General features: G+C 46.3%; 1 protein-coding gene across 1 annotated transcript in view; it reads left to right on the top strand.

Annotated features, from left to right (window-relative positions):
• The window catches only part of SENP5 (SUMO specific peptidase 5), a 41,267-nt gene extending 24,442 nt beyond the window's left edge, over positions 1–16,825 (top strand). Inside the window, exon 10 of the mRNA XM_088170462.1 lies at positions 16,352–16,825. Within this exon, the coding sequence (XP_088026588.1) occupies positions 16,352–16,393 (42 nt within the window). The 3' untranslated portion in view covers positions 16,394–16,825. The remainder of the gene's footprint in view (positions 1–16,351) is intronic.
• Positions 16,826–17,468: the final 643 nt, after the last annotated feature.

The raw sequence follows: 17,468 nt of genomic DNA, 5'->3' as shown, positions 1-17,468 counted from the left end.
AGCTATTAATCATGAGGCTGGCAACATCATTGTCTTTATTACATTCATAATTTAAAAATCCTATCATGGAGGAGGAAACATGGATGCTTGTTAAATATATTCTTCAGTGCAAAGTACTAAGAAATCAGATCATTAAAGTACAGAATCATAAGAGACACTAAAGCCTTGCCAGGAACAATAATTACTATTTATATGTAATAGGCACTGGGAGGAAAAAGATGAGTCTGGTTTGCTTATGCCTGAACTTAATGGGTTTTATGAGTAACCAGCTAGAAGGATTTGGGGATTGAATTTCATTTCAGAGTATGTAATATTACAAACTACAGAGCTAAAAACTGTTCTAAATGGAGTGAAATATCTTGAGAAATCAACTGGTTAGTTTTCTCTCAACACAAGTAAGCAGAACATGTGCGAAGCAGCTCCAGCTCCTGCCTGAAATTCTGATGGGTTCTTAATTCTTGGGTTTAATTTCAGCATTGCTGGTAACTCATCTCCGCTAACCTGGTACTTTGAGGTTCCAGACCTTACCTAAACACTGAGGTTACCCGAGGCTCTTTACAGGCAACTTTGGGAAGTGACTGAGAGGAGGAGGGATAAAAGAAGGGGTTGGAGAATCTGTTTGCACCACCCTGTGATAAATGTTTTGTGGGAGGAAGGACAGGGGAGAAACTGAGCTTTAAAAAAGATGTATTTAACTGGATAATGTGGGTCAGGTCATGTTTATGGTACGTATTGAGCTTGATGCAGACAAGGAGCCATCTTGTTTATGGAAACCTTTGAGATGAGTGGGAGAGAAATGTGGGAAGAGATGCCTTCTGCAGGGATCATTGCTCTGCACAAAGGGACACTGTCTTGCTTCAAGCCTGTGCATTTTATATCAACTTAATGCAGGCAGCAACTGCAGCAAAGGAAGAAATTCCCTCTGCAGTGTTCAGCTGAACATTACATTTGTTTAGGGCAGTTGGAGCTTGACAATTTATCCTCAGCATCTCTTGACAGCTCCAGCCCATTGAAGAGCTGGCAGGCATTGCTGCTCCAGGCAGACATGGGGCTGCTGCAAGGGAAGGCCTCACAAAGGCTCACCTTTCAGGTCTGCCTTCTTTGGGGTTTCAGGTTTGAGGAGGTTAGTGGGTTTTGTTTTGTTTTTAAAGAAGTCTGAAGTACAGAGAGTTTTAGGGTAGTTCTTCAGTTAATATATTCCCTTTTCATTCAGGAAACTTGGCTCAGGAGGTCTGTTCTCAGTTTTGCATACTGAACTGCTTCTGTTTCACTATTAATGGGCAGAAAAGAGTCTTCAGGGCAGAATTTTTGGCAGAATTTTGGGTTTTGTCTTCTGGTGAATGGCTCTTCAGGTGAATGGATTTTTTCCTTTTGAACAAGAATATAGCTAAAATATTCTTAAGTAATGAAATGTAGTGCCTTGAATTAATGGACACTTGAGATTCTTGTAAGCAATTGTTTGTCCCCAGATGGGATGTCCTAGTCTTTAGAAGGCATTGGGAAGTATTTTAAGGGGATCAGTGCTGTTTAGAAAACAGGGAGCATAAAGGTCCAGCTCCCAAATTCACTCTTTGAACATTTTACCATAACGAACATCAGAAGCAGAGCATTTAAATCCTGGTGCAGTTCTTAGCTGGGCTGTAGCTCATGGCCTTTCCTGGGGCTGTGGGGAGATCCCTGGGAGCAGCCTGAGTCAGATGGATCTTCCCAGGGTACTCTTTGGCCACCAGATGTCACGCAAGGACCACCAGACCAGCGTGTGCTGCTGTGCTCCAGCTCCCAGCTCGTGGGTTGACCAAGCCATGGTTGTCTCCTGGTTGCGTGTCACTGCCACGTCGGTGGTTGTCTTCTCACACGTTCCTCAGCAATGTCTGCACTGCACTTGCAGAAAGAATGTGTGTGTTAAACCAACCCCCCACCACCACCTTCCACCCACCATCAAATCCACTGAAAATCCCTCTGTATCAAACATGTAAGTGTTTGGCTCCAATGTGATTACTCCAGAGTCCCATCAATTTTACAAATTGGCCGAAACATTTTTTGGTAGAGAAGCCTTGCATACCAGAGGTCTTTACTCTGATCAAACTGCTGCCCTACCATAGATCATGACTGTTATTTTTATAACTCTGTATTACCGTGGCAAATGCTGGGAGGGGGGAGAAACCACATCAGTAGCAACTTCTGTCTGATTTGTGGTCATATGCTTATAACTTGACATGGTCTTGCAAATAACTAAACAAAACCAGGAATTCCTTCAGGGAGAGGAAAAACCCTACCCAAAACTCCAAAAAACGGCTGCATCAGATATCTTGTGTGAAGCGTCTGAATTGCTCACAATTTGGATCTCTTAATGGAAAATGGTTCAGAACAGGAATGGGAACTGGTTGCCCTCTGTTAGTGAGTTGGGGCTGTGCTGTGGCTGTCAACCACTGCCATACACTGACAGCCTCCTGGCCGTGCATTTTCTTGAATTTTTATTTAATTGCTGGTGTCTGCTCAGGCTTTATCCTAAATTTAGTAACATTCAGTGCTCACTTTTCTCTGCAATACCTTTATAAATTCTCATATAATCTGATGTCTAATTTTAAAGCCATCTGTCATTTTTGAGCTATATATTTTCCAGCTTTGAAAGGTCTTATTGAAGGAAAATTTAAATTCATGGCCTACTGAAAATGCATTTTTCTTTAAATTATTCATTGATAAAATGTCTTTGAACTTGTGTTTGTGTAGCTGGTGGGTTAGGGGCAGATCTTGGGTTTCCTGGGTGGTCCTTGCACAGATGCCCTATCCAGTGCACTGCTCACCCCACAGCAGCAGTGGGGCTTGCTGCATCGACATCTCACCCAGGGACCAACCTTCAGAGATGTGTCCCCTGTCTGTCACACGCCATCCTGTTCACTAGGTGGCATTGCTTCCCAGTCTAAAAGCTTCTAAATAGTTCATTAATTATGCTAATCCCCGTGGTGGATGGAAAGTGAACTGCACTGCCATGGCTTCACCCTTGTGTCCTTTTTATTCTGCTTTGCTGATGGGATTTCTCGGGTTGAGTGACCTGCAGCATACTCATCCCAGTTGTTGAAGTTCTGGGTCCAGGGAAAGCTTTGGCTTGGAAAACTTGAGCCAGCCTGTTGGTAGCCAGCTCTGTGGTGCCAAGTCCACCAAAGTCATCATTCTCCTCAAGTTATTGACTTGGATTTTCACTTTTAATAGAAAATGTCAGTGTACTTGCTGGAGCAGTGATGGTGAAGCCTTGCCTCTCCTAGAGTGGGAGTAAAGTGTGCTGATGTGGGAATCCTTTCTGAGATGACACCAATCACGGGGGCAGTAGGAGAGCAGGGTGCTCTGGAGGATAGTGAGCAGCTACTCATCACTTGGGTATTTGAGGGAGATTTGCTCATCTCTTTTCTATGTAGCCCTGTTATTTTATTTTATATTCTTATATCTTCCTCCTTTCCTTACTCGAAGTCTTAATTAAGGGCTGAAACACAGTAGATTCAAGAATCCTCACTGTTGCCAATGGGAATTAATTGCAGCCTTTTGTAAGCTTTAAAATGAGATAAATTTTGCTTTTACAGGCTCGTTTTAATAGCAGAAGTACTTGGTTTGTCCGTGGGACACATCAGGAAGGCAAGGTGCCAAGGTGGCAAGGTCTCTGTGAGGTGCAGCTCTCACCTCAGTAGGTGTCAGGTCCTGGGTGTGTGAAATCACTGGAATCTCAGCTGAGAGGCTGAGAATGACCAAACCCCCTGGAGGCAACTGATGGAGCTGAGAGCAGGGTGCTGCCCCTTGAGGGAGGGGATTCCTACCCTTTCCCACTGAATTCCAACAGTGCTTCCCAGCCTGCAATATTGATGCCCCTTTCCCTTTGCAAACCGTGGAGGTGCCACATCCCAGTTAAGATCTGCAGAAGCAGCTCTGTCCTGAGCTGGTCAGGACAGGCGAGTTCCACGCTGGGCTCAAGAACATCCCTGCTTTGCTCTCATGAAAGGACAAGACAAAGTAGTTTTTGAACAAGACTTTTAATGAACAAGCAAGATAAAAATAAATGTAAATTGAAGATCCTGTTTCTCATGTGTATTTTATTAAAGACTACAGAGTTGTTCATTCTTGCTGTGTAGTATAATTGCTAAAACATGATTTGTAACCAAATATAGCTGCTTGCATTAAAAATGGCACTACTTCTTACTAGGGAGGATGATATGGTAAAGGAATGCTCATTTAAACAATTACATAGTTCAGTTTTTGTATTCAAAACCTCAGCTTTTTCACTTTTTTAAAAGTGAACATAACCTTGAGATGGTTTTTAGCTTGAATTTTGTTGGACTGCATTTGGATGAAGAATGGTATGCAATTAAAATAAACAATATACTTTTAAAACTGGTTATATACAGAAATTAAACTTGTCAAACCATGTTTTGCATTTTGCAGTGATTGAGTACAAGATAATGAATGTGACAGATTCTGGTCACAACAGGACAATGCCTTTCATCGTCCAGGGCCTCTGTAGCCATGGAAAGCATTTCCAGAAGCCATTTATGAGAGAGCAAGGGCTTACATTTACTAATTTACCTACAGCTTTTTGAAATGGTTTGTGTGGCTTTTTTCCTCTGAAATTCTAGAATTTCTGACTCTCGCCCTTCCATTGTGGGTTCAGATTTGCCCGGTGAGCAAGGATGGGAAGATTGATTCCCTGTTTCCCAGTTCCATCTGAGCTGGGCTGGGTGAAGATCACCTTGCCCTACACTTGGTAGCTGCACTGGAAACTGGTGGCATGAGGAGATGAGCTTCCTGTGTGACAAAATGTGCAGATCTTTACACTGTAGTAAATAAAAAATCCTTTGTTCCAGTCTTAAGATTGATGTGGTATTCCAGTGTGGGACCCAGTGCACTTAAGTAACCAAAGGGTAACCAAAGGGTTTTGTGTCTTCTGAAGGCAGGGATGCTCCTGAGTTTGTAACCTGCTAGAACTCCCACATCTGTCACCTGAAGTTGGCCTTTCTAAAATACCTGGTTGTTGATGATGTGGGAGCAGACAGTCGAGGCTGTACTATACAAGGCTGGGATCCTGAGGCCTCCTCATTTCTCTCTTGCTCTCAAAAGGTTTAAATATTTGCTGGCTCCAGCTCAGTGTTGACTGGAAAGGGAAAGTGTTGTGGCAGTCCTGGTGTGCAGGAAAAAGCCTTTTCAAACCTCCTCTCTGCTGTTTCCCAGGGAATTCAAGAGCCAGTTGTATATCCACACCTTTCATTCCTAAGTACCCCTCTTGTGACAGTCAGATACAAACTATTTCAGAGATGTCTTTAAAAATCAATAGTCCTGTTAAAAAAGTAAACAACTTCCCTCTGATTTGAGATGAAGTCTCCAAGAGCCTGTGGCTGTCTCTGGGGAGGATCATCAAAAACATCCTCAGCCTCACTCCCATGCCAGAGTTTTCATCTGGAGGAAAAGAACAATTACATTTAATTTGAAATGCTCTTAGGAGATGATAACTTTTTTTAGAATTAGAATTAAAATCAGGATTTTTTTAGACTTGATGGGAAGTTTTGGATACTTCCAACCTTATCTTAACAAAAACATTGATTTTTGGTTAGATGTCTCCAAAGCCACACTTCTGAAAGCTCATTCAACAGAATGCTTAAAGGTTTTATTTCTATCCCAAAGGTGAAAGAAAACAACTCCAAAATGTCAGAAATGCTGTTACCTGATGAGCTCTGTTTTTTGTAAGGTCAAGAAAAAATGATGGATACAGTAACAAGTGTTTCTACTGTTGCCTTTTAAAATATATATGTGATGCTCAAGTTCATAAGTGAAGTGTGTGCCTTTCAGAAGCTAAAAAATAGCAGTGTAAAGCCAAAGTCCTTGGTCTGTCCCTCCTTGTTTCTCCTGAAATCGATTTTTGTTTTAAGTTCTTCTGGTGTAAATAATTTTAATGAAAAGGAGAAAATTGCTAGGTGGAGTTTATCATCTGGAATATATAGGCTTAGATGGTTTTTTGAAATACAGAAGACAGGTGAGGATAGCTCTGAATGCCCTGGAGAAATAGTGCCCAACCCTTTAAAAAGAAAATAATAATTAAAAAAAAAAAAAAAAAAAAAAAAGTTGTTATCTTTCAGTAGACTGACCTGGTGCTATTCTGTGTGAATTAAAGGGTTGGGGCTGTGGGTGCAGCCCTGGCACAGCCAGGGTGTCCCTGGGAATGTGATGGAGCTGCTCCTGTGCCTTGGACACATTGCAGGGCCAACCCCTTCCCTTTCTCACAGCTCTTGAAGCAGAGGCAAGAGCAGCTGAGGACCCTCATCCTCCCCACTACATTTTCTTGAAACTGTGACCCAAGAGATGGGGGGTGTTTATGGAGGGCAGCAGGGAAAAAGGAGATTTGAGCAAGGTCATGATCCATCCCACGGTGGATCCATGTGATCCATGATCACACTTGCTCTGTGCTCCTCATTTCTTCCTTTTATCCAGCTCTGATAAACACATACCAGTTTGAAGGAAGAGAAGAGAGGAGAGGAAACACTTAAGGTAGGAAGGGACCACCTGGGTCCCTGCCCATCTCCTTCCCAGGAGAGGTTTGCCTGCAGGAACACGTGTCTGCAGAGTTTTGTGCTCTCAAAACCTCTGTGCCTTTGGTCTTTACTGCTGGGAGGTCCTCTGAGGCGTTGGTTCGAAATTCAGCTCGTGTCTCTTGTCCCATTCCCCCACACCTTTATCTGGGTCCCGTAGAGCATCCTCCCTCTCCTGTGGCAGGAGGGGGCTGGTCCCAGCTCTCAGCCCTGGTCGTTTTCCCAAACACCTGAATTCCCCTGCCCTGATCCTGTCCCTGATCACCTCCGTGTGGTTTTGTCACCGGGGCTGTGCTGATGAGCCTTTTCCTGTCCTGCCTGTGCCTCTGCCATCAGCAGTGACCGTCCCCAGGGCATCACGGCAGGGAGCAGGAACCTCTTTGCTGACACCAGCGGGCGTTCGAGGGGGTCCGTAATGCTTTGCAGACAATTTTCTCTCTGTTATTGTTTTAAACTCCATGTTAGCCATTCCTGCTTCCCAGGTTTCCGCATGTTTCAAATTATTTTCCCCAGAGGCATCGACAGCATTTTTCCAAATTGAATCTCATTTATTTTCTACCCAGGTTTCCAATCTCTCTGGGGCCCTTTGTATTATTTCTCAGTCCACACTGCCATGTACAATATATCCTAATTTAGTATCATCTGTGAATTATATTACCATGCCCTTTAGTTCTTCTTCTATTTAATGAAGATATTTCCAAGAAAAAAAAATCTAAACTACATTTTATTAAAATAAGAAGGTAGAGTCTTAAAAACTCCTTTGTGGGTTTCCAATATGAATTCTAAATCTTTTTCAAAGGAATCTTCAGCGTTTTAAAGAGAAATTAAAATCTTCTAAATACCAAAGTTCGTAGGTGTAAAAATTAATCAGTTTTTCAATTAGCTGAGACCTCTGTCCCTGTGTAGCGAGCTCTGCATAGTGCACTTTCCCTGACACAGACACCATCTATGTACTTGCAGCAGATTTTTTTTTAAACCAGCACCAAACATATGTTTCAATTCCTCCATAAATTTGTTCCCTTTCCCTTCCTGACCTTTTCAGGTTTGCTCTATGTGGCTGTTCTAGCAAACATGTACACCGTCAGGAACGGTGCTGAAGCAGCATATTTTAATGCAAACTATGCAGGCTTATTCATAGGAAGTGATTTTTAAATTCAGAATCATGAATATTTGCACTGTAAGGTTGATTCTGTTGTAGCTTTTTATTTATAAGAGAAGAAGTGCTGCCTGTTGGTGCCTGGCTGGGAGAGCACCAGGCCCCTGTTGTGGGGAATGCACCGAGCTATGGGAGCTGCGTGTCCTATAACACAGCTCAGATTTCCAGCCCTGGATAGGGAAATAGCACTGGCAGCAGACAGTTTGCTGGAGATTCATATCCGAAAATATTTGCTGCATTATTTCTAGCAATGGGCAATTTCATGAAGACTATGATCTGCTTGTGAAGAGAAATAAGATGTAAATTGGATTAATAAATTGTTCTCTGCAAACAGTTTGCTGGCTCCAGAGGGCTTTTCTCTTTGAGAAGTGCTGAGGTCTTCAGTGCTCTGTGGATTGGGGGTTTGACCCTGCATGCAAACCAGTGCTGGGGGAGGCTTCTGAAACACCTCAAGCTTTGGCATGTTCTGGCTGTACTGACCCATCCTGCTCTCCGGGGACTTTCCCCCCTCAGCTGGACATCACCATGCTGAGCAGGGCTACGGATGCTGCTGGAAAAATTCGTGCTGTTTTATCCTGGAGAAGGTGTGGGCTGATTGGGGTGGGTAATGCTGTGTTTCCCCTGCCCTAGGGAGTAAGGAGGGCTGGTGCTTGGAGCTTGGCTGTCGGTGCACGGGCTGAGCTGCTCGTGTCTCCCTGTCTCCTTTGGGTTGCTGGGTTTTTTTGTACTTTAAAATGAGCCTTTTTTACTCTGCAGGTGTAGGGACTTCCCCAGGGATGAGGAATCCCCGGTCTCCGGGGCTGTGGCACCGACATTCCTGCCACCACCGAGGGGGATGCTCCGGGTGGAGCCGCCGGCTCGCTGCCATGCAGCAGCTGTAGGAAATTAGAGGAGCCTTGGGGCTATTCTGGGAAACACTGAGGGAGATTCCCGAGGTTTCCAGAGCAGAAAACTGGCTCAGAACTGCCTGCCTCCATGCCAGGCAGGGATGATGTAGAGCTGGGCGCGGAGCCCCGCAGAGAAGGATGTTTGATTGACAAATCAATGGGATCCTGCAGGAGCGATGCAGAGTCAGGAACCACCAAGAGGGATGCTGGAGGGCCTGGCCCTGTGCTTGGGTGCTCACTGGGCTCCAGCTGAGATCCACATCCCTGTATGGCACAGCAGGCTGGCTCAGGACAGCTGGCATGCCCTCCCATGGCTCTGTGTGTATGGCTGATATGGGACAGGGAGTTTAGGATGTCACATGCCTGTCCCCCGGGTCAGAGAGAAGATGCTTGTTGCATTACCTTGAGGGGTTCAAAGGCAGTAAAAGCAAAATCTTGCTCTGTTCACCATCCCTTTGTGGAAACTTCAGCCCTCAGGACTTTTTCATCTCTGATTCTGTCTCTTGCCTGTGGAGAGGTGCCCAGCTTTAGAAAGTACAGCTCACCTTGTGGACAGGGACATGGTGCCCTCTGATTTCACCTGAGCAGATGACAGCACAATTGCTCATCCCTCATGCCAATCCCATGAAGCAAAAACCTTGCCAAAAGAGGGACTGAAAGCCATGTGTGCAGTGCTGATGTTTGCACTGTGTCTTCCACATGAGCACATAGGGTTGTGGAAAACACTGGGTCCAGACACCTCCTTGGTAACTTCAGGTCTGGTGAAGCTGTGCTTCCTTAGCTCTACATGAAAGCCACCTTTTGTTTCCAAAGTCAGCTTTCCTTTAAGTCCTGGTCATGATAGGAAGCTCCAGCTCAGTGGGCAGCATTGTGTTACTCAAGCAAGTGTTTAAGACAGTGGCATGTCCTTGGGGACAGTGGTGCCTTTATCCCAGGGGACACACCCAGGCCTGTGCACCCCTCTGTGCCATAGGCCAAATACCAACTTCTCTGACCGACCACCCCTCCTCCCCTTTATCAATAATTTTAATCGTTTTAATAATGTCCCCTCGCACGGATAGGATTACGATTAGAAAATGTCAGAGCCTTGTTATCATCTAATTAGAGTCACATTTCAGCAGAATAGAAGGGAAAATCTTCAAGTGCTGCCTTGTGCAGTGAAATGGGAAGAAAGTGCTGATTTAAACCAGCTGCAGGCTGGGCCCGGCTGCAGTCCCGGCTGGGATGCAGGGCATGGTGCAGGACATGGCAATGGGCCCTGGTCAGAGCCCTCTGTGCAATCAGTGCAAACTGCTCCCAAATCACTTTCGCAAAGCGAAAAACTCCGGCACAGTCCAGTAAAAACAATCAGGCTGTCAAGTTTGCCGGCTAACAGCTGAGGGGGTCAGAGCAGCAACACAACACAAACCAAAATAAACACCACCTCACTCTGCCAAAAAGCCTTTATCACTCTTTTGGGAGAGAGGGAGGCACTTTCAGATGGCTTTAACTTTTCCCTTTTTTTGGTTGTTTGTTTTTGTATGCTTAAATGTGAGCTGAGAGTTAGGATCTCTTTCCGCCCTTCCCCTAATGCCATTATGGCAGGCCGAGGTACTCTTAGGAGAGCCTCTTTGTTTGCCTTTTGCAGGAGGAGTTTGGAAAGGCAGAGGGGAGAGTGGATGTGCTTAACCCCTTGGAAGCTGCTGGGGTTTGCTTTGGCTGAGCTCATCCTGGGGCCTTTGCTGCACAGCATCCCATTTGGGGGGGGAGTTCATGGCTACAGTGAGGACCAGGGCTCTGCCATGATGCTGGAGTATCCATGTCTATGAGGGATTTGCAGTGGCACCATGCCTGGTGAAGGGGAGTCTCGACTCCTCCAGGCCTGCAGACCCCGAGGGCTGCAGCAATGCACGTGTGATACTGTGCAACGTTAGGGCACAAATAAGCATTCACATGGCTGCAGAGAGAGTGATGCATGCCCTGGCTCCTCAGACCCTCCATGCAGAGCCCCTTTGGCTGCCCAGGAAGCTCATGTCTGGTAGCTGAGCAGGGGAGCCAAGCAGGGAGCTGTAAAAGCCAAACCTTCTGCAGCTGCTGGAGATTGGGGTTCTGCTGTGATCCCAGTGGGACAAGCAGAACTGGCTGCGCTTGGCCAGATCACAGGGTGGGGGGACAAAAACGGAGCATTTCTGTCAAAAGAAATGGCTGCTTATGCCTTACCCCACTCTGTAGGAATAGAACTACAGATTCATAGAATGTAGGCTGGAAAGGACCTCCAAGTTCATCAAGCCCAAGCAAACCCAAGGGATGCACCCCTTGCAGCCACATTAGAGTGCTTTGCTCTGGGGAAGCAGATGCTTGTTTCCCCATGGGTTTAGCAACATGAATGCCTCCAAGGGTCTGGGCTTAACCACCCTTCTTAGGGCCAAAACATCTTCCCCCTGCTGAAGGAGCAGGAGGATGGTGGCCACCTGCTGTTGTGATGCTTGCCTGAGGCTGGCCCACCTTACACCCGCATTTTGTGCTGGGAACACCTGCTGTGCAGAGGGGGCTGGACCCCATCACTGACCAGCCCCACATAATAAATAGCCACAGTAAAAATAGCCATCACTTAAATAGCACTTTACATCCTCAGGATAGTATAAAACCCCAACTGCTTAATCACAAACTGCTCTCTTGATGTTTAGAGTGAACCGATATTTTTGGTCTCGGAGGAGAATGTATTTTCTGGAGCCAAGAGCTACAGTGGGCTGTGTCAGCAGCTCCACTGGGAGCAGGACAGGGCCACAGCAGAGGCAATTAAAGCTCAGGTGTTACACCAGCACATTGGAGTGACCCAGCCCCTGGCAGGGACTGGTTCTGAGCCAGCAACCAGCACTGAGCCCTGCCTTCCCCTGCCACTGCACTGCGGCCGCCTACAAAACTCCTGACATTTTGGGATTTGCTATATTTAAACGGGCAGACAGTTTAGCCCTGGCCAGGAACCCATCTCTGACAGTGATGGCTATTGAGAGTGGCACTGGGCTGCCCCCGCTGTGCCGGGGGCCAGCAGTGCCATTTCTGCCAGGCAGAGCTCCCCCTTCCCAATTAGGGGTGCTGCTAATTTTAAACGAGCTGCTGCCACCAAGTAGGACCACTTAAAATATCATCCAGCCAAAGTGCCTGTGGTGAGAGCCGAGGGTTGAGTGTGAAGTGGAATTTCTGGTCCCTGATATTTCAGGGCAGGGAGAGCTGTACCCCTCTGCCTGCTGGAATGGGCAGGTTTGGGAGAGGAGGATTTTCTATGGATCAGTGTTTTCCAGAGCTTGGGGAGGGAGAGGGAGGTTTCTTTAATAAAAGTGAAAAAAACAGCTCTGATTTCATTTTAAAACTTGCAAAAACGTTTAATTTGACCTGATGTAAAGTGTTGCATTTCATTTTGCATTTTAATTAATTTTGTGATCTTCTAATTAGACTAATTTCAAAGAAAAAAAGTATTTCTCTCAAAACTGGAAGTCGGAAGATTTTGAAGATCATTTCTGCCTCTGAAATGCTGCTTAAAAGCGTTAGAGATTCTTTCTAGAAACCCAGGTTAATTCCTGCCTTTAAAGAGTTTATGAATGTCGTGGGAGTTAAACCTAAGAAGTGCTTTTAAAAAGGACCCTTGTTCCTCAGAAAGTAAGCACTGCTGCCTGTGATCCTGGGATGAAAGGGGAGAGGGTCTCTTCTCAGACCTTTCCTACTCCTGAAAAATTTCAGGGCACTTGTGGGTATAGGAGGAGCTGGAGCTCATCACTGGCAAAGGGCCTCACGACTTTAGGAAACTCCAGCAATGGCAAAATTTCACACTGCCCGAGTCACTGCCCATAAAGGAACACAGCAAAGGACCCAGGATGGAGCCTCTTGGGATATTTCCCATTGAAGAGGCTTTTGTTCCCCCATGTTTTTTAGCTGCTGCAGTGGGCAGTTGATGATGAGTCCACCTGGAGAGCCTTTGGCTCAGTAGCCAGAGGGCTGAGCCTCCACCAGTTCCAGCTTCAAGCCCTGCTGGCACTGTATCCAAGGTCATCTGACATTGCTCAGATCTTAGTTTTGCTTTAATGCAACACTTTTTTTCAGTCAATTAACAAAATAGAATCACAGATTTTAAAATACATACATGTTTGCAAAGTATTATGGCCAGTAAATCCCCCTCTGAGGTCCCATGGGTTTCCTCGAGCCATATGGGCACACCTAAGCTCGATGCATTCCTATATATAGGGGGAATAAAATTCTCTAGAGAAAAGTGTTTAAAATGCCAGTGAATGGCTGTAGCTGCAGCACAGGCTCAGGGGACAGATGCTCAGCTGCTGCTCTGCTGCTGGTCCTCATCACACCAGAGTTACCAGTACCTGTATGAAGGAGACCTTCAGACCACACTGAGCCTTAAATGAGGAAATTGCTTCTCTGCTGATCAGGGCTTGGGTACAGCAGGGCTTCTCCAAAAGAGTCCTCTTCCCTGTAGAGCTAAGTATGTGTCACTCCGGAATATTGTTCCCTGCTCAGTGCTCTGCCAAGGCAGTTCCAGCCCCCTCCAGGTGCTCCTGAATTTGTGGAAGGTCTCATCTCCTCAGGCTGCAGGAACCAGTGGCATCAGGCTCACGTAGGTGCAGCCAGACACAACCTCTAACTCCACCATAGCCACAGCTCCCATGTAAAAACCTGCAGCTGTGGGACAAAGGTGCCATCCTAGGGCAGAAGGACCCCTGGCTGATGCTGATCCCATAAGATGAAGGGAAGCTTTGGGAAACTAAAAATAATTTGGGAATTTAGCAACACTCTCACCCCCAGTGGAGGTTATCACAGGGCTCTTCCTTTTTCTAGAGCCCTGTTGGTGTTTCACATCTATTTACGTCAGTTTATAATTGGATTGTGGGTATCTATCTAACTTTGTCCATTTTGGACACTTGGGAAGCAGACGATGGAGGAGCTGCCTGCTGTTGTACATCACTTTTTGTACATGATATTGAAAGGACAACAGGTACCAGATACCTCAATTGCTTTTGGGAAGTTTAGATTGCATTTTTGAAAGTGTTAGGGCTGCATTAGCAGGAGATAATTTTATGCAGCATGACAGGGGCACTCGAATAAACTCTGACACAGAGCAGGTGGGCACAGAGCAGGACTTTATTGAACATGTGTGCCCTTGGATTGACTCAGCTGGTGGGAATGTGTTTCCCTGTACCACTGACCTGCTCCAAGCCACCCCCAGAGCCTTTTTTCCGTGTTGGTATTCCTGGGTGTATGTTCTCTGTTCAGTGTTTAGAAGTCAGCACTCTGAGGCTTCAGAACAAAACACTTTCCTGGAGATGGCATTTGCATTTGAAAGGCACGATGGCTGTTCCAGGGACTTCACTGCTTCACTAAGTTCTTCTGTACAGTCTCCTGGCTCCGTTCTCACAGTGCTTAATTTGGGGCTCCATGCTCTGATCCCAGCGACCTGCATCTGGCTCGAAGCCAGCCTTAATTGCCCTGTCTCAGGGTGGTTGGGAGAGCCATCCAGCTCCAGCACAAATTACAGTGCTCTGAGGACAGCTGCAATTTCTGTCCTGCTGCCCCCAGTTCCTGGGAACTCTCCTGGCAATCTGCAAATGATGTGACTCATGTTCAAAGAAGCCAGATCCACTCCAGCCTAGCATGATATTTTGATTAGTAAGAGGCTGGCATAAGAGCTGAGAGGTTCCTGTGTGTGTGACAGGCTGTGAGCGTTATTCCCCCACTGCACCAGGCTCCTGCTCGCTGCTGTAGCTTTGGGGAGTGAGTAAGGACCAAGTTGGGATGCACACTTGCACCTGACCTTCCCTAGGATGAGGTGAGGAGCTCCTGCTGGCCAGCCACCCTGGCAGGACACTCACAGCCCTGCTCTCCCTGCAGGACTGGGCTTAGTCCCCTTGGGGTGGGTTTGGTGATGGAAGCAGACCTTTGGTGGCAAAGCTGTGTGACCCAGCCCTGCCTGGCCCCTCCTTTGTTTGCACAGAAATTCTACAGCTGGGAGTCAGGCTTTGTTTGCCCAGAAACCCAGGCAGTTTGCAGGAGAGTCACTTAGGTCCCCAGATGTGTAGGTGAGATGGGAAATTACAAATGCTCACACCTATAAATGTGTGTGCGAGCTGGGACGTGCTCAGAAACGCTCACTTTTATCAGCTCTACCTAGTTCTGGAGATGCCTGGTTAATTTATCTACTGAGGAGCTCTATCTCGCTAAAAGTCTCATTTCCATATTCTTTCCAGATGGTCAAGATGCCACAGAGACAGTTTCTAAGTAAATAACTTGCTTCTTCATGCAACCCACTGCCAGCCTCCCAAGTAGCTGCCCCAGATGGCTGGAGCATCCGAGACAGTACCTGGGTTGTGAAAGGAAGAGCTGAGTCGCATGAATAATGCACACGGGGTGGCTGTGGCTTGGTCCAGCAAATTCTCTGTTTGCAGCCCCCGATCTGGAATGGAGAGCTGCTGGGAAGCCACAGTGCCCCTTCCTGTGTGGGTGTAGCACAGTTTTGGTGGCACTCGAGATGGGGATGCCCCGGGGCAGGGCTGGGGTGCTGCAGTGCCGGCAGTGCCGAGCTCCTGCTCCTTACGGCTTCTCTTTGCACCGCTGCCTGATCACAGGTTAAAAAGAAAGGTTAAAAGCATTTAATTATGCTGATGCTTTCCCAGTGGATTAAACAAGAGGATAAATAGACTACAGCGTGTTATTTTGGATTTGATTTTGTTTTTTAAACAAGGGGAGGGAGGCGGGAAGCTGCGGCTCCTTGGCAGCTGTCACACGTTCCGCTTTTGATGGTGTCAGTTGTGTCTGTGAGGAGGTGTTTCTCTTGCCACTGTCAGCATTTTCCGGGGGAGGCTGAATTCATTGATACAGTCTGTTTGCTGTCCACATATTCACAGTTCATGTGTTACATTTTACATAAAGTAAACTTAGCAAGGGGAAAACCTATTCTGCAATTCTTCAAAGCTAATGCACACTAAATATATTCTGACACTGACAGGTATTTCTTATTAAATAGCTCTGAACTGCAGTACCAGGTTTTGCTTAAGTGGCATTATTCTCCCTGAGCAAAGACAGTTCATTTATTAGTCATTCTGAAAACCAAATAACAAATATTATTCTCTAAGCAAACTAAACAAACCATTTAAAAGGGGCCTGTCTGAAATGATTAAAGTACAGTGTCTGAAAAGCAGCTGACATTTTAGTGCCAAAATACCATATGGAGGCTCAAGTGCTTTATTAACATCCTTTGACCTAAGCTGCAAAATCTCCCAACACCTTTGAGCGTGGCGGAGCTGCCTTCCTGCGTGCAAGGGAGAGCGCGGAGGCAAATCTTCCTGCCAGTTCTTCAGATGTCATTTTGGCACACAGAAAAGCGAGGTGCAATAATTGAGGGGCTGGATGAGAGCAGGTCTTTTTTCGATTTCTGCCAGAGATACAGTGTAAAATAATTCAACAAAGCTGAAAGTGCAGGCTTTTCACTTATGCCACAAAAAATAAATATATCGTGTTTTTCTTTTTTTCTTACAGCTCTCTCTTTTTCTCCTAACTAAATATTTCCTTTCTTCTAAGCATCAGACATTATTTCTAGCTTTCAGGCGTGCAAAATAAAAGAGCACGTGCACTGATATATATTTATTTATGGTCTACGTGGAGCTGCCTTTGTGTATCCCCAGCTCTTCTCTGAAGATTTCCTTCACAAGCAGGAAAACAATTTTATGCTGCAGGTCAGACAGAATAACTTATACCACTGTTTACAGATCTGCGCTCGCTGGAGAAGCTTATTAAGCCACAGTTGGTAAGGAAAAGCCTGTTCATCCACACTGGGATGATAAAGCTGTGGGTAAGGGCTTACGTGGCCGCCACGCCAGGCGCCGCTGGAAGGGCCCCGTGAGCACCAGGGAGTCGCTGGATGCCAGGAGGAGACGCTCGCCAAAGGAGCTGCTCGGACAACCTGTTGTAACATCATTCAGTCAACTGTTCTCAGCCTGTTCCATCCGTAAAATGCTTGAGATCTGACCTACTTTTTTTTTTTTTTTTTAAATAATGTTTTCATTATTAATAAGAGTTCATCAGATAGTGAGAGGAAATAAGTTTTAGCCTGAGGTCTGCTCACAAAACATCTCCTATGAGCACATCCTTGCTGGCTCTGAAGCTGGGCAGCTTGACTTGGCAAGGATCAAAATAATATAAAACTTACGCGAAGAGTTTAATAAAAAACCTGCAGATACTGAGCTGATGTATGTTATTAACTTGCTTCTCTGGGATTAGGTAGGTCTGGGTAAATGAGGATATATTGGTCCAGGTTTGCTTTCTGCTGGTGTTGTCCTAGTGACAGGGGATTACGTGCCGCTGGGGATTAGCCTGATGACATGACATCGCCGGGGTAACGATGTACATGCTGATGTCACTGAAGGCATTTGCTCAGGTCCAGAGTTTCTGGCATGAGCTGATGATTCTTCCCCCCATTAGCATCCCGGGAATGCCCAGCTGAGCAGCACATCCCCAGCACTCTGTTGTGTCCATCGGTCCTCTCCTCTCCCTGGCAGGGGCTGTGTGATCCCAGCAGTCGCTCCCTCCTTGCTGACAAGAGTGCAAAAACAGCATTTTCATAGCTGGCACCAGCAAGAGCTGTACAATAGTGAGAGCATTCGAAGTTCCTCTGTGGACACATGATATGGTTCAATAGGATGCTTTAAATAGCTCCTCTTTGGAGAGAGAGAGCGGGTCAGAAAGGCACAATGGCCGTGGCTCTGTGTAGCCATTGCCGAGTAATGATACGAGCAGCAGATGTGGTTTGTGCTTTCAAAGGCACTTCTGCCGGCAGCCTGCGTTAGGGAAAATGAAAGCCGGGCTGTTCCTGCAGCGCATGGGGGG

This window comes from Sturnus vulgaris, chromosome 10 (genome assembly GCF_052056855.1).
Source record: "Sturnus vulgaris isolate bStuVul1 chromosome 10, bStuVul1.hap1, whole genome shotgun sequence".
Classification (NCBI taxonomy): domain Eukaryota; kingdom Metazoa; phylum Chordata; class Aves; order Passeriformes; family Sturnidae; genus Sturnus; species Sturnus vulgaris.
Note: the sequence above shows the minus strand (reverse complement) of the source record. Positions and strands in the feature narration are given on the sequence as shown.